Source organism: Opisthocomus hoazin, chromosome 4 (assembly GCF_030867145.1).
Source record: "Opisthocomus hoazin isolate bOpiHoa1 chromosome 4, bOpiHoa1.hap1, whole genome shotgun sequence".
NCBI lineage: Eukaryota > Metazoa > Chordata > Aves > Opisthocomiformes > Opisthocomidae > Opisthocomus > Opisthocomus hoazin.
The window spans coordinates 65,727,658-65,744,541 of record NC_134417.1 but is presented as its reverse complement, the minus strand read 5'-3'; the positions used below and the strand labels follow the sequence as shown (position 1 = coordinate 65,744,541).

Below are 16,884 nucleotides of genomic sequence, written 5' to 3'. Positions count from 1 at the left end.
GACCAGTAGCACTCTTCCAACGGCACTAACACGCCACAGAGCTGCTTTCAGGAAAGCCAAAACCACCCCGTGAAAATCAAAGCTTTTATTTAGGAAGACAGCCAAGGCTCCCACCAGAGGAAGCTCTGACGCCATTTCTTGTCGGCGCCGTCTACCAGCCACAGCCAGCCCTTCCCACGCCTGCACGACTACCGGAGTCACCGCCTGCGCACACGGGAAAACCCGCGCCGGCCGCGATGCCAGCAGCGAGACCAGAGACCCCGACTCCCTTCCTGAGGGAAGAACCCGCAGCCGGGAGAGCTGCCGCTGGCAGGACGCGTCCTTCCCGCTCTCTCCGGAGCGCCGCGGCGGCAGGGAAGGGGGGGAGGGAGCCGCCAGGCCTCCCCACCTCGAACGCAGCAGGCCACCACATGAGCGCCTCACGAGGCGTAACGTCACCGCTCCCCCCCCGGCTCCCGCGGGCCAATGAAAGAAACGCGAGCACAAACCGGAAGTGAGGTCACAGAGGAAGTTGACACTCCTTCCCTGCTGCTCCGTGCGCCGGAAGCGCAACGGCTTTTCTTTCCCCGCGCGCCGGAAGCGCCACAGGTTTCCTTCCCCGCCGCCCCCGCGACCGGAAGCCGCTGTGCGCCTCCCGCCCTTCCTCTTCGGGCGGCGGGGCCGGCTGGCGGCGGCGGTGCCGGAGGGCCCCGCGGGTGGGTGAGCAGCCGCTGCGCCCGGTGGGAGGGAGGGAGGGAGGGAGGGAGGGTGGGTAGGGGTCGCCCGCGCTCCGGCACGATCCCGTCCCGTCCCTCCTCGCTTGGCAGGGAGCGGCGAGGCGGGCCGGGCTGCGGCTGGGGGCCCGGCGTCCCCCCCGGGCTGGGGGGGGTGTTGGGTTACTAGCGGGCGCGGGAAGGAGGCCCGGGAGGAGCGAGTGGCGCTTCCTTGTTGCGGTTCCCGATCTAGTGCGTCCCTTCCTCCAGCTGTGGGAGAAGCTTCTGGGATCCGCGGGCCGTCTCCTTCGTGCGCGGGGACGTGCGGTGGCTCTGGGTGTACAGCGACTGGGAATGGGAGGGATAAGAGGCAGCAGAGTCAGCTTGTGAGCGCTGCTAGGCCAAAGACGAACGCAGACGAGGTAGCGTTGGGGCAGAAGGGGAGATCAGGAGCAGCAGAATAAGATGAGGAATGGAAAGTTGTGTTTCTGTAGAAACCTTCAGAGAGCTCGTCTTTCCGGGCTGTAGAACAGTCTTCAGACAAAACAGACAGACTAATTTCTGCCAATTAGAGCACATCAATTAGCTAGAGAAGTTTTCTTCTGCGTGTTTTAGGGAGTGGCTCTTGCTACCAGCAGCACACCCACATATCATGCCACATCACGTCAGTTAATTAATTCTTCCATAATAATGAAATGATACTGCTGTGGAGTTTTTAAACACAGCAAAGCCTGTTGTCCGTTTGTAGGTGGCTGTGTTGGTTCTGTCTCAGTAGGTATGTCCCAGCAAAAACAAAGTGTTCTGCTGTGGAGAGGGTTCAGGTGTTGGCCTGAAACATGCATGTGGTAAACCCTTGGGCTAAAAGTCGTTCAGAACCATATTGTTGTTTGTTTAAAGGTATTCTCAGTGTACAAAAGAATTGGGGGTTTGATAACGTTCCTACAAATTATTTTCTCAACAGTCTCCATATGAATGGATATCACCTGAATCTTCTTACAAGAGCTTAAATTGCGTGAAAACTTACCCTGAACATGAGTGGCTCTAAACCCGATATTCTGTGGGCCCCGCACCACGTTGACCGATTTGTTGTATGCGATTCGGAATTGAGCCTTTATCACATTGACTCTGCCGTCAGTTCAGAGCTCAAGGCAGGGTCCTTGCGCTTATCGGAAGAAACCACAGCTACGTTATTGTCAATAAATTCAGACACACCGTATATGAAATGCGTGGCTTGGTATCCAAAGTACGATCCTGAATGTCTCCTTGCTGTTGGACAGGCCAATGGTCGAGTAGTGCTTACAAGCCTCGGTCAGGATCACAACTCAAAATCTAAAGATTTGATAGGCAAAGAGTTTGTTCCCAAACACGCACGGCAATGCAATACCCTCGCATGGAACCCACTGGATAGTAACTGGCTTGCTGCCGGGTTAGATAAACATCGGGCTGACTTTTCGGTGTTGATTTGGGATATCAGTAGCAAATATGCCCCAGAGACTGCAGTTGCTACAGAGAAGGTAAGACTTTCAGCAGGAGATACGGAAGCAGGACTGGTAGTAACAAAGCCACTGTATGAATTAGGACAGAACGATGCTTGTCTCTCTCTCTGTTGGCTTCCACGGGATCAGAAGCTGCTTTTAGCTGGAATGCATCGGAATCTGGCTATCTTTGATCTGAGGAACACAAGCCAAAAAATATTTGTGAACACCAAGGCTGTCCAAGGAGTGACTGTCGATCCCTATTTCCACGATCGTGTAGCTTCCTTCTATGAAGGTCAGGTTGCCATATGGGATTTGAGAAAGTTTGAAAAGCCGGTTTTGACCTTGACAGAGCAACCAAAACCCTTAACAAAAGTTGCGTGGTGTCCAACAAGAACTGGGCTGTTAGCTACTTTAACAAGGGACAGTAATATCATTAGACTGTATGACATGCAGCACACTCCCACCCCCATTGGAGATGAAACTGAGCCAACAATAATTGAAAGAAGCGTCCAACCGTGTGAAAACTACATTGCTTCATTTGCCTGGCATCCCACCAGTCAAAATCGAATGGTGGTAGTGACTCCCAACAGGACTATGTCTGACTTTACAGTTTTTGAAAGAATTTCTCTTGCGTGGAGTCCAGTGACATCCTTAATGTGGGCTTGTGGGCGACATTTGTATGAGTGTACAGAAGAAGGAAAGGCTAGTTCCTTGGAAAAAGACATAGCAACCAAAATGCGGCTCAGGGCTCTGTCAAGGTACGGTCTTGATACCGAACAAGTTTGGAGAAATCACCTCCTAGCTGGAAATGAAGATCCTCAGCTGAAGTCACTTTGGTACACTCTGCATTATATCCTTTATTTTACTGTCGTTTATATACTAAAGAAGTAATACACCTTTATAGGTAAACCGAGTTATATGAAATGCGTGAAAATCTTGAAATATAATGAGGCACTTTGTAAATACTTTGCATGCATTAATAGGATGTGACTTTTATATTGAAAAAAGTTTTTCCAGCACTTGGGAGAAATTAAGCTTCCTATACATGGAAATACTTATGAAGCAGTATACTGAAGATATGGATCAAAAACTTGCAGGAAACAAAGGTCCCTTAGTTTATGCTGGCATTAAATCAATTGTGAAGTCGTCTTTGGGTAAGAATGTTCCAACTTTGATAAGTTCTATTCTGGTATGTTTACAGAATGATGCACTCATGGGTTTGTCTTTATTGTTGAAAGAGGCTATTTAAAAATATAGAAACAAAGTATTTCTGTTTGTGTTTTAATGTATGTAAGTTTCAGTTTATATTACAGTAACTTCCAGAGTAATCATAAAAACAAAGTATCCTCAGAGGTAAATTTTCAACTGAACTGTTTCAAACATTTGGGTTTTGACTATGGTGCTGAAAATTCTTGCTCCCCACGTAACTGCTGTATTTTTCGAAGTTCCGCCTAGGGGTGTAGTTGTAGGAAGGTGACTTTGCTGCATCACTGCTAATGTACTAAGTACATTTGTATAACTGAGTTTAAATACGCTGTCTTATTCTGAAGTGATAATCACTCCTGGTGCATCACATTATGCCTCTCATGCTCATTGAATTTTTTATTAGTATAATCTATTATTTGGATTTTTCCTTCTCTGTTCATTATGTGTCTTATTAATGTTTGTGCTCCTTGGAGTAAAAAATGACTCTTTGGTAGTAGGAAAGCTTCTAGAACATTGATGATTGCTAAGAAGAGGAGAATTGGTAGAGCAGCTATTTGACTGTGTATTATGTATTTTCAAGTTGAACACGCAGATCACTCCTGTCAACTGTAACAAGAACCTCCAAAATCTCAGGAGGCAGAGGAAAGAAAAAAGACTTAGGGAATATGTGTCAAGTTTAGATGCATGATTTTTAGCAGATCAAAGTAATTTTGTGTATGCTGCTCCTTACTGTGGAGTTTTTAGTGATGTTAATTTAAAGTCCTAAAATACAATGGTCAGCTTTTGTACTCTGCTTTGTGACTGAAACCAAAGCATTGCATTGCAGTTGCAATTTAAATTGTTATTTAAGCATAATTTAACTTAATTCCTATTTCTAGGAACAACAGAGAACCTCAGGCACAGCAGGAGTGGATCCGATAGACAGGCAGATATTATTCAGTATCTGAGTGAGGAGAGATCCTTGGCTTTGCAGCTCTGTGGGTGGATAAAGAAGGGAACAGACTTAGATGTGGAACCTTTTTTAAATTCATTGGAACAGGAAGGAGACTGGGAGCGAGCTGCTGCTGTAGCACTTTTCAACTTGGACATACGGCGAGCAATACAAATTCTGAATAAAGGAGCTTCCTCGGGAAAAGGTGTGTATTGTGTTTACTGTCTTTTATTTTGGCATTATAGCACCTTGGTAGATTTTTTTTTTTTCTGTAAGTAGAATTATGGAAGATAATATGGATAGTATGTTGTCTTACAAAATATTTATTTGAAGTGGTTGTATTGGAGCCTGAGAATCTGACAAATCTTGATCTTTCACTCCTCAGACTATCTATACCAGCCTTTCTGCGCGGTTAAAATAGATTGTATGTTTTGGAATTTCCTATGGATACATACCCAGAAAGTGTTATACTCAGAGCTAGTGGGATTCTTTCATTTTAATGGAATTGCACCTTGGCTAGATGTCACTTAATCTGCTTCTGTTGGGCTGTATGCAGCTTTCTGCCAGTGCGATGGTTGTGGAATGACTGAAATGTAGTTTTCAGGGTCTGCAGATAACATTTGTTTGGGAGTAGTAGTTGGTAAGGCTTGCAATGTATGAGGGAAAAGTTAAGATACTGGAGCCATGAGATGGATATATTTTTGTTCTGTTTGCTTGCCAGTATTCCTCCTACAACTCTGATTTACATCTGTGTTCTCTTATTAAATTTAGAATATTATCTTGCCCCTAAAGTGGGTAGGTAAGGCACAAAGGAAGCTGTTAAGGTTCTTTTCTTTTCAGTGTTGCCCCTTTTCAGTGGGGGGAAGTGTGTGTGTGCTTTCAATAGGGAAGGTTAAGAGTGGAGACATGCTATCTTCGAATTAAAAAATAAAATTGAACTTTCCAACAGAATTAATATTTAGAATAAACAGATCTAACATTTTGAGGAAACTTGATAACTTGAAGCTGCTATCTGCAATTGCCGTCCCCCAGTTAGGTCTGTTAAGTGATGGCTATGTATACAGTCCTATCTTTTCACTTCTTGTGGATATGAATTATAGTAGTGACAATCTTGTATGATAGCGATAGGAATACATTTGGCAGTTCAAAACTATTTCAAAATACCAGAACCAATTGATGTATCTCAAAGTATGACTGAGGCTGTCATGCATGTGGGCTTTTGACTTTTAGAGTTGTTGACTTACCTGAACAGAGGCATTTAAAGCAGAAACTAAACAATGCTAGTGTATGCACATTTATTTTAGCTAGCGTTAATTCTACTGCATTTTGTCTTGAATTCTGACAAACTGCTCTGTTTCAAACTGATGCTTTCAATTACAGTTTTAATTGGGGTTTTTTGAAGTCCTTAACTTGAATATTGTTTCATTGATTATTTTTAATAAATCAGGTGATCTGAACCTTAATGTAGTAGCAATGGCTCTATCAGGATACACAGATGAGAAGAACTCACTTTGGAGAGAAATGTGCAGTACTCTACGGCTGCAGCTGAACAATCCCTACTTGTGTGCTATGTTTGCTTTCCTGACAAGTGAGTCCGGTTCATATGATGGTGTTTTGGTGAGTAAATTTCTCTTACATTAAAATTCCTGTAAGTAACAGGTGCATGTATAAACATGCATATGTAGGAGAAGTGCTATATACTCCATTAATTAATCAGATTATAATGTATTATTTACTGGTAATGCTGGCAGATACTATTTTTTTGTCCTAAACAGACATCTCCTAACAGTGACTGTTGTGCTAGTGAACAGAATATATAAAAACATGCATAGGCAGCCAAAATATCCAGTATAGTTCACATGGAGGCATTTTTTTTTTAGTGTGGAATTCTTAAACCATTAGAAATACATTATGAAAATTATTTAAGCAGGAATAAAAAGTGAGAGAAAGTTTAATAATGGAAATGCACAAAACAGAGTAAGTGCAGGGGAGTTTGCAGAACTTTCATCAAGCCTTACTTGCATTGAATTGTGTTTTATTTTTCCTTGTTTACTTGTTAAAATAATTTTACTGTGTGGAAACAGTAAACAATATTTTCACATCTTCTGAAATTGTGATAAACTTGCCATGTGAAGAGGAAGCTAAATCTTTAATTCTGAGGTACTTTGAGCCTTTAGAGGGGTAACATACTTGGTCCTTGGTTAGAGAACAACAGAAGTACTTGATTCGGTATGAATTATTTAGCTCAGGAGAGAACTCCTGTAGTGCAAAAGGGTAATTGTCCTAAACCTGTGGGAAGACAACGTTGTCATAACAGAATGGTTTTAGGGTATTAAAAAAGAATAAGAGAAGAATCCCAGAGGAGAGAAATCGAAGTCTTTTTTTTTACACTGACAAGAGAGGATGCTGTTGTTCTCTGGATGTTATGTAATAATTTCATAGTTGTTTTTTATTGATGAATTGGAAACTGACATATCATAAGGGTGGTGGGTTTTATTTTAGTCGTTTTAGTTTTTACTTTAATGAAACCTGTTGAAATTTACGTGAAAAAGATTTGCCAGCACATCTCCTTGTTTTGTCAGTGTCAATCACAATTTCTATTCTGAAAATATCAGGAGGGATAAATATGGGCACAGCTGAGTAGCAGAATAAATCTAGTCAAGGATGTTTTTCTGAAGTGTCAGATCTAATAAAAAGATTAGAAAGCAGACAGTAAATACTATTGCATTGCTTCACCTTGAGTGCCAATATACTTGTGAGAAATCTATGTTCTGGGTGTCTGGAGTGTTTTTTTTTTGAGGTTTCTTAACTTCTACTTGTGGTTTTAGGAAGGAATTGAGTGGTTAGACTATGTATTTTGTAGATATGGTAAACAAAGGTTTCTTTGTTTTTCTTGCCCCTGTGACTTGGTGAGACTCTTGGCTATATGTGCTAGAAGAACTACAGCCCAGCCCTGCATATCTTGCAAAGTTTCTGTATCCAGAGTTTCATAAACAATATAGGATGAGTTCTACCAGGCTTTCTGCCATTTGAATAGGTTGTTTCAGTAGTCACAGCCTGGCGCTGATACCTGTATCTGAGTATAAACAATTCATCTGGTAATTAGTGTTAGCTTTCTTCAGATGCGATGCTTTCTTTGTCCATTAGCAAACTCATAGTATTAGTTATACAATAGCACAAATGTTCTGACTTTTACAAACAATGCATTGAAAAAATAGAAGCTTGTGTGTGATGGTAGTATTCCCATTTTTCTCTCCAAAGTATGAAAACAACGTAGCTGTACGAGACAGAGTGGCATTTGCTTGCAAGTTCCTCAGTGATGCTCAGGTAAGTCTGTGGTTTAAGCAAACTGTTAAGCTGGGTTTTATTTAGAGACAGAGAAACTGGGGTGGAGGAGTGAATGCTGGAAGCAATGAGTCGTGAGTGATTTGGTTTTGCTCATCACAATAGGATATAAGGTATGGTATAATCTGGTCTTCAGTTTGTACCTCCAGCTTCATATTTTTTTTTTTAATTACTATTTTTTAAATATTGATTACATGCTAGTATGTTAAATGTTACTGCATTAGCTGTCTTACTGGAGAGTATTTGTACTTATTCAGTATTTATTTCCAGATACTTACCTTCTCTTGAATTAAGGCTTGGTTTTGCCACAGGAATGCTTTCTTTTAAATTCACTGAAGTATTTAAAGAATGCGTAACCTCCCTCTTTGCACGTTGTATCAGGAGGCTTAAAGTTTATTGATAAGTATTTGAATTCTTGCAATATAGTCGATATAGCCTTATACCTTTTCCTTTATAGCATCCAGCAAGCAGCGTGTTCTGTTAGCAAAGACACTCTTAAAGAAAGCTTTTCAGTCATTGAAAGTTTTGAGATAGGCCAACATAAATGAGTTAGGAACGCATGAACAGATGGCAGAAGTTAAGTTTGTTTTGTTTTTTTTAATAGCTGAACAGGTTTATTGAAAAGCTGACCAATGAAATGAAAGATGCTGGGAATTTGGAGGGAATACTTTTAACAGGGTTGACAAAAGATGGAGTGGACTTGATGGAAAGTTATGTTGACAGAACTGGAGATGTGCAGACAGCAAGCTATTGTATGCTACAGGTTAGTGTTTCTTTCCAAAATACATCGTATAGAAGACAACTCAGCACAGTTTCTTTAGCAATGTAGTATTGAATCTTGTGAACTAAAAAGTATTTGTCTATAATAATTTGTGACAATATATATCATGCCTGTTTTGTGGAATTGTCTGAAGCACTCAAATGTTAACTACAAACGGACATCTTCACTCTCTCTGGTTGGGATAACTTAAGGAGATAGTAGGGGAAAGAGGCAAAGAGAAAAAATACTCCTTTTCACTATCTGAACTGGGAACACCCATTTCCCTGCTTATTAATGGTGTATTTCCTGATAGGTTTGAAACATTATTTTTTTGCTTCAGGATTTTGATGAACTCAGGTGAGGTTTTTATGTTTGTCTACAGGTATTGGTTTTGTTTTTTTTATGATGGACTTGGCCCTTACACAGTTGCAGCTATTGCCAGCACTGCATATGTAATCATAACAATGATACAGACTCTGATACGTGACAAAATTTTATAATCCTTCATCTGACAGATACGAGTTTTTAGCAGGGCACGGCAGCATGGGTATTTTCAACTAGGGAGGCAGACTGAGGAAAATTTTTATCAAACTCGCATTGCAGTTTAACAGAATATTAATCTTTTTCTAGACAAATGACACTGTGTTATTTTTCATATCTTGTCATACGCTTTGTAAAGTCTTTTGAAAAAGTGAATAATGTGTATTTTCAGTATGTGTCTGACATTTTCTCCTGCCTGCTTTAGGGTTCTCCATCAGATGTACTCAAGGATGAGAGGGTTCAGTACTGGATTGAGAACTACAGGAATCTTTTAGATGCTTGGAGGTTTTGGCATAAACGTGCAGAATTTGACATCCATAGGAGTAAGCTGGACCCCAGTTCAAAACCTTTAGCCCAGGTAAGTGTAATTCTTGTATAAAGTGTGAGCAATCCTGAAAGGAAAGTGGCATGGTACCTCTATAGAAAAAAGTTGCTGGCCGCACCTTGGCTTTCGTGAGGATTCATGTGTAAAAGAAAGATTTCAACTAAGGCTGCGCTAAAAAGTAGCCGTGTTTTTTCAAAATAATTTTTGAGCAAGGACTTGATAACTGTTTTCATAGAGAGTACAGAAACATGGTAAACAAAGCTAGATTTCTTCATATCTATTCTAGGAAATCAGTTCCCTACAATTTTTATTCAAGGGGTTGGGTTTTTTGGTCTTAAACCTTTTTCTTTCAAATAACAGGTTGTCTTTCAGAAACTGTAACTTTTCAACACGTTTTCTGGGCAAACTGTTTCTTTTTCCTCCCATGCTGAAAAACAAAATCAGAGGTGTATCATCCAGCTGAATTCTGCATCATGGTGAGGATGATGCTGAAAGCAGGGAATTAAACCAAGAACTGGTTCAAATTGGCTCTGTTTTAACTGAAGCAAACCTCGAAGCTGTTTTGAAGCCCTCGATCCTGAACTAAAAGTGAACAGCAGCAACTTTCATTATCAGTTCTGAACATAAGCTAAACCAAAAACTGACGCCCTGTCCACATGCTATCTACTGAACATCTGGTAGCATTTTTAGCCAACGTGGTCTTAGCTGTCCTATCTGCTCGGTACGTGCATGACAAGCCTCAGGGCCCAGGGATTTCTAAGGAAGGCTATTGGGGAATTCATGTATCCATCACAGCTGTTTAAGGACAGCTGCATTCGTACTGCTCCGAGTGAGAGGGAGTGTGCAGTCAACATGAACAGCCCCTGAAGAGTTTAAAATATGGACTTACTGGTATAATGTCACAATTTGTGGCGTAAGGAAAATCCTCATGTTGGGGACTCTAGAGTGGGTCATCTGACTATAAAGAGGGAGAAACCAGATTTAATGAAGTAGACTAAAATTCATTTCTTTCATTACTGCAGGTATACTTTTTATTATCTTAAGTAATACCTTTCCAAATCTTACAAGTTGTGCGTGGTTTTATGTGCTTTTGAGGTAAGTGGGCATCATTAAGGCCTAGTTCTCAGGACTGTGCGCCAGATCTATAAGCCAAGATGTTAGGAACTCCTTCACAAGTAGCCTTGGTTTTCCAGGGCACTCTCTAGAATATCCGGCAAGTAAGTCTTTGCTAGCTTGAACAAATTCCTAGCTGTAGCAAAAATGGAACCCAGCCAAGAAATTAATGGTTTTTTGTTCTCTTTAGGTGTTTGTGAGTTGCAATTTCTGTGGAAAATCAATCTCCTACAGCTGTTCAGCGATTCCTCATCAGGGGCGAGGTTTTAGTCAGTACGGAGTTAGCGGTTCACCAACTAAGTCAAAAGTTACTAGCTGTCCTGGTTGCCGTAAGCCCCTTCCTCGCTGTGCACTTTGCTTGATAAATATGGGAACGCCGGTTTCCAGCTGTCCAGGTATGACACAGTGGGTTTTAGTTATTCAGCTGGAATTCTAGTTAGAGGCCTAATTAGCAGTTCCTGTTGGGATACCTTCTGTTGCACCTTTTTCTTTATATTCCTACTATAAATATTCATACTTGTCATTTTGAGGGAGGGAGACCATAACTGAAAACTTGTTTACATCCCATCTGACTTTGTGATAAAACCTATGTCTCAGTTCTTTGGTGTCAGACAGTGTGCACAATCACTTGGTTCTGACCATTTTCCCAGTGAATTGTCAGTGAAATTCCATGGTTAGACAGATTAAAAGATTCAAGTACTGCGGTTCTCAGGGTTTTGAGCCTTAAAACTGTAAGACTCAGGAAGTGAGATTCTTGAGCTGAATTGTAGGGATGCTACAGAAATTTTGGAATGTAAATGAATTGATTTTTAGCTGGAAGAGGAAGAGAGAACAAATTTAATGTGGTATACTTTCTGTCGTTATAAAAGAACGTATGGGTCATGCTATCACAGCTGAGATATTATGACTGGAGCCTCTTGGTTCTAAACATCTTGGGCTCAGCATTATACAAAGCTTAAATGAAATTGATTTTGTCCATATTTTTAAGTCAGTCCTGTAGTGGAGCCCTGCGCAGCTGTGCTGTTGTCATGAATTGGAACAATTTCAATTCCAAAGTCATAACAGATCAGTGAAAGAATGAAAAGAGAGATATAAATAGATAACTTCAAATTTTCGTGCTTTTTATATATATATATATAATTTTTTATCTTTAACGCCGAATATTTCATGTGCAGTAAAGCAGGTCCATAATTCACTGAAACATAAATCACTGTTGAAAGAGATTCTGTCTGTAAAATTTGTTTAATAGGCAAGTTTAACATGTCCATAAGATGTGAAACAACAGCTCAGCGATACAGTTCTTGTTTTGGCTTTCCACCATTGTCTGTTTAATAATTTTACTGACGTGTGTTTTAAAATCAGGCCACTTTTTCACATGATGTTCCTAATTTCAGTTTTGTTCTAGTAGTGTTACTGGGACTGAAATACGGATGAAGCATAATGATTTACAAGGATATTTGTTGGGGTGGGTTTGCCTCTGCACAGGAGGATCCAAGTCAGATGAAAAAGTGGATCTTAGCAAAGATAAGAAGTTAGCCCAGTTCAACAACTGGTTTACTTGGTGCCACAACTGTAGGCATGGTGGACATGCTGGGCATATGCTTAGCTGGTTCAGGTAAGTTGATGTTAAAATCTTTCTATTTCACATGTGTACGCTGCCCTGAGTAGGACATACATCCTTTGCTGTATCTATCATAATGTTTCGTTGGCCTAGAACATAGGGAAAACTCAACTGTTATGCTGAGTTTTTCTGCGTTACTATGTCCCTGCACATACTCAAATGTATAGATTACAAAATTCGTGTTAGTTTTATTTTACCTGTTTTTTCTTTTTTCTCCTGTTGCTGTCTAGGGACCATACTGAGTGCCCGGTTTCTGCCTGCTCTTGTAAGTGTATGCAGCTGGACACGACGGGGAATCTCGTTCCAGCAGAGACTGTGCAGGCATAAATAGCGTTTGAAAACGTGAGGTTCTCTCATGGATGTCATCGTAGTCCAAGCATGTATTTTAGACAAAGGTCATTTGTGACTTACTGGCTGTGAAAAAATAAATTGCTATCAGATTAGTAAAATTATGTGTGTATGACTATGCTTGGTAGAAAGAGAGAGGTATTCCTGCAATGAGCTTCTGGGTAGAGTATGTGGTCCTTGTTCAGAGGACTGAAGCAGTTCAGTTCAACAGCATTCCTGAGATTGTGGACTCCTTTGGATTTGCTATAATCCAAAGAACTTTTACTAAAGTTTTCAGGGTAATGCTAATCAGCCCTTTTATTTGTTTTCCAAAGAAAGCAGTGTTTATATGCTGTGAAAGTGGGCCTTCAAAAGAAATGCCTGAAAAGTGTTCTTCGGAAGATTGCAAAGTGATGCTGTGGATTCTTCTGTTCATTGTTTGATCGCTCTTTCTTGTATGCAAACAGTCGTTTCCTTCTAAGTTCCTTCAAAGTGCCACTGTTAATTGTATTCTAAAGATTTTTGTTTTGAAGAAAAATCTATTTCTTTCTGTTCCCAAGTTTTGTTAATAGTAAAGCAATATCTTTGCAATTCAAGGTCTTATTTAGTTTACCTACATACCTAGCTGATGTGAATTTTAATGCTGAAGAATTTGGGGGTTTTGTCTCCTAGCGATGTCTATATCCTAGAGAAGAGCTCCCTGAAAAGTCAGGTGTCTGTTTCAGGGCAGAATGCTGGTAAACTATGGGAGGTTTCATTTGATTAATTATTTTTTAACATAGTACTGTGAACATCTGAAATCTCAAGCACTGGAGACTTGTAAATATTTAAGTTTTAAACTACATGCTGAGTTTTGGCTACAAAAATATTTGAAGACATTTGGATAATCAGCATTTCCCTGTACTGAAATATGCCGGGAGTTGTGAAATCAGCCTGTATAAATCCTGCTTCTGGTCACTGGCGGACCCTGGTCTGCTCCCGAAAGGCTCCACAAGAATTTTAGGTCATTGACCAGAAGTAGTTCTAGATACATTACCAGCTGGAATTAAAGAGTATTTATTAACTTGAGTCAATGATATTTGGCTAATACTGTGCTAGGAGCTATTGTTGTCCTTGATTTTGTAGGCAACAAAATTCACACAAACTAGGGAAAAAAAAAACAAACCTGTTTTAAGGTATGTGATAATAACATCAGTTTACTTGGTGTGTGTTTATTTACTAGTAGAAACAGTATATGAGTTACTTAACACTTGCGTGCTATGAAATACTAAATGGAATGCTAGCAATAAACTGGTACCATATTGCCAGGACTGTGAAAACTGGTGTTTTAAAAGAGAATATATTGTAATACACCACTAGTTCTAAGTGCTCCAGTGTAGTTGCAACGAGATTGGATGTGGTGGTGTTTTCTGTAGATGTACATGATTACATTCAGGACTTGGGGTTCTATTTTCTGATTCAGCATTAATGTTGTAATACATCTGCTACATTTATTCTGATCTAAAATTCTTGCCTAATTGATAAAGATTTTTTTTTAAGTTAAAAATCTAAGAGGTACTTGATATACATAGGCATGGGAGAGCAGTTACTTTTTTTCCTTCTTAGAATATTTACTTCTCTTTCCAGTGTTTTTGCACACTTTATGTTGCTGTTAAAAGAGCTCTTCAAAATATTCTCCATTTATAAACTGGGGTTTAATGTGTGATACTCTATTTATATAAATACAGGCAATAAAACTTGCTTTATGGAAATGAGGATTTGTAAGTGTCAAAGATATGTTTTTATTCCTCTATAGTAACAACATTTCATAAATTTTCCTGATAAATTCCATGTCCAGGTGAATGCAACTACTAACTTACAATGTCTCATTTTCTTATGTAAAGAAAACTCATTTATAATGTTTGTGACTTGACTGTACCTGTTTGTGTCAAATTCTATCACTTCATTAAATTAGATGCTAAATGTTTTGGAGTATGAATGTGTGCGTTTTGTGACACAGTATAACTGCCAGCTTTGGCTGTAATAATTGGTAATTAGGCTTTCACGCCAGTAATTACACCATTTGCAAAATTTACAAAGTAAGAGGTGTATGGTTTTTAACATTCAGGGTTTTTTTTCCTTGTTTTGCTTTTAAATTAATAAAGCTGTGATTTTGTGGGTGATTTGTTGTCTTCTAATCAAAAGTATAGCGGCAGATGTTTTATTACCTGCAGTTACTTTTACTGTTTTCTGGTATCTGCTTGACTCTGCTAGAGTTAACTAGATGAAGGTGGCCTTGCATGCTAAAATGTTTCGACCCTATGGTTCATGCTGATTACATTTCATTGTTTTCATTTGGTTGTGTGCTCCAGCCTTGCCTCCCTTCCCTGATGAAGTACGAGCACTTCCTCATTGTAGGCAGAGGCTGCTTGCCAATCAGCACAACGTGGGTTGTGCCAGTGCCTGAGGAGCAAAAGGAGAGCAGAGCAGGTCTGGTAATGGTGACCAGGACTAGCCGAGGGTCCCAGACATGGCTGCAGCTGTGCCCCAATGAGGCTTCTCCCCACCATGCTTCGCTGCGCGGCGGCGTTCTGCTGGCGTCCCTTGGGATCCCCACCAGCACTGAATTTGCTAAATTTTAGTCTGTTCCTCCATTCAGACTCATGGACTGCTCTCTGTACGTTCACCAGCTGAGAGCTAAAGCCATCCCTGCTTCGGACTGCCTGAGCAGAAAGGGAAGTCACAGAAGCTTGCTGGCCTGCAAGGAGGGCTGCTCTCAGCTTTCTTACCTGGGAGTCCTGTCCCACTGCCCTGGGGTTTTGGGCAGGAGCACTTCCTAACCACCAAGTAACCATTTCCATATCCACCAGATTTGCCCAGAAGTTTGGCTGAAGAAAGTGGGGGCACCTGGATTGTAGCATGGCCCTTATTAACAGCGGCAATCTTATGGCTCCACACAAGGGCTGGTGGGATGCAGCTGTGCCATTGCCCTCCCCAAATGCAGATGTTCTTTCATCCCATGTGTAGGTTCCCTACATAAAGCTCTCTATTACCTCTGTTTCATAGCTTTTATTTACAGTTTAGGCTGCTGGACAGCTAAAATGGACTGATGGTTTGAGAATTGTTTCTCAGAACGTAGTTCTCCAACTTCAAAACTCTTTCATGAAGACTGAACCAGCCTTAGGCTGCCTCCTGTTTTTGAAGTGCTTAGTAACCAGCTTCTGCTAAAGCCTAACCTCCACTGCAGCCATAGGAACCCAGTTTGGGATCTGCTCAATCCCCTCTCCACCTTTCTAACAGCTGTCTTGCTTCCCCATGCCTTCTACACCAGATTCATTTTTTGCAGTTGTGTTTACTTAGATTGGGATCCTGTCAACTATGCCAGCTGTTACAGAAGGCAATGTGACAGTGCCCCCCATGCCAACGTTAGGAAGGGTGCTCCAAACATTCCCTTTGCAACAAAGGTGCTAGGTCCCAGAAGTCAGTCACAAGCATGGTGGGAGCAGTAGGCTCGCTGCCCAGCTCCAAGTGACAGGAACCCCTGCCAGTCCACCCCGATGATGCCATGCACTTCATATCCCCCTTTCTTCTCCCAAGTACCCTGCTTTTACCACCCTTGTGTCCTCCCAGAGAAGCTGCCAGCTCCTCTTCACAGTCTAGGGGCACAGTTGAATGAAAAGCCCACAGTGGAAGCTTGTTGCTGTGTGGCTAGGCAAGCGCTGTGCAGTTTCGCTGCGGGACTGCACGAGCATGACTGACAAACTGTAGCAGTTTCCACTGGGATGTGTTCAAATATTCACGCACAAGACCACACACCCAAGGACGGTCTCTGTGTGGGGGTACAGGGTTACAGCCGTCTAGGGGCAGATTATTTTACTAGGCCTGGATAGTCCTGGTAACCAAAAACTATTTGCACATAACATTTTACATAACATACATACATGCACAAAAGTGCAGTAATACAGAAGACTTAAATGCTAGGAAAACAAGCATGCAGTTATTAGCAACGCCCTTTTATTTTGCCGAATACTGTTAGGCATTGCAATATAGCAGCAATCGCACTACAGGCCGGAGTGTGGTATGCCGCGTTGACCTCGTGTTGTTGATTACGAGGCCAACTCACACTTCAGAAGCCCCCCTCCTTCCCAGTGACAGTGTCACTGTCTGCCTTCTAAGTATAGGGAAAGAAAATACATCACCTGTTAACTTGATCATCCGCCTAGTTTGCAGTAACTTTGATAAATTAAAAAGTCTTTAAAACAAAGAAATTCCTTGACTGAAAAGGGAGATGCCTCTAAATAAGCATAAAGCTAGCAATCTTCGTAAGACACTAAATCCTGAAACCTGTTTGTATGAAAGGTTAATGAACATGGCTATAAGCGAGTTTACTTAGAAATATTATTTATTTATTCACAGAGAATACTTCCGAAGTTAGATTTTTACTTCGACTGTGTTACCTTAAGAGATGTAGGAATTCTGCTATGTGCTGCAAGTAGCCTGGATAGTAACAAAGTTGGGAATTGCGTGAAAGTTTATCTGGTTAAAGTCATCATGACATGCTGGCTGA

General features: G+C 41.0%; 1 protein-coding gene across 2 annotated transcripts; it reads left to right on the top strand.

Annotated features, from left to right (window-relative positions):
- The first annotated feature begins 600 nt into the window (after positions 1–600).
- On the top strand, positions 601–14,304 carry MIOS (meiosis regulator for oocyte development). Of its 2 annotated transcripts, none has more exons than XM_075419293.1 (11): positions 601–695; positions 1,654–3,020; positions 3,226–3,324; positions 4,255–4,512; positions 5,755–5,924; positions 7,569–7,634; positions 8,257–8,415; positions 9,158–9,310; positions 10,581–10,785; positions 11,876–12,005; positions 12,242–14,304. In XM_075419293.1, the coding sequence occupies exons 2-11, from the start codon at positions 1,724–1,726 to the stop codon at positions 12,336–12,338; spliced, it is 2,634 nt and encodes an 877-aa protein (XP_075275408.1). In that variant the 5' UTR covers positions 601–695; positions 1,654–1,723; the 3' UTR covers positions 12,339–14,304. The 2 variants fall into 2 exon arrangements, with proteins under 2 accessions (XP_075275408.1, XP_075275409.1); XM_075419294.1 differs by having other exon boundaries at positions 601–699.
- The last annotated feature ends 2,580 nt before the right edge of the window (positions 14,305–16,884 follow it).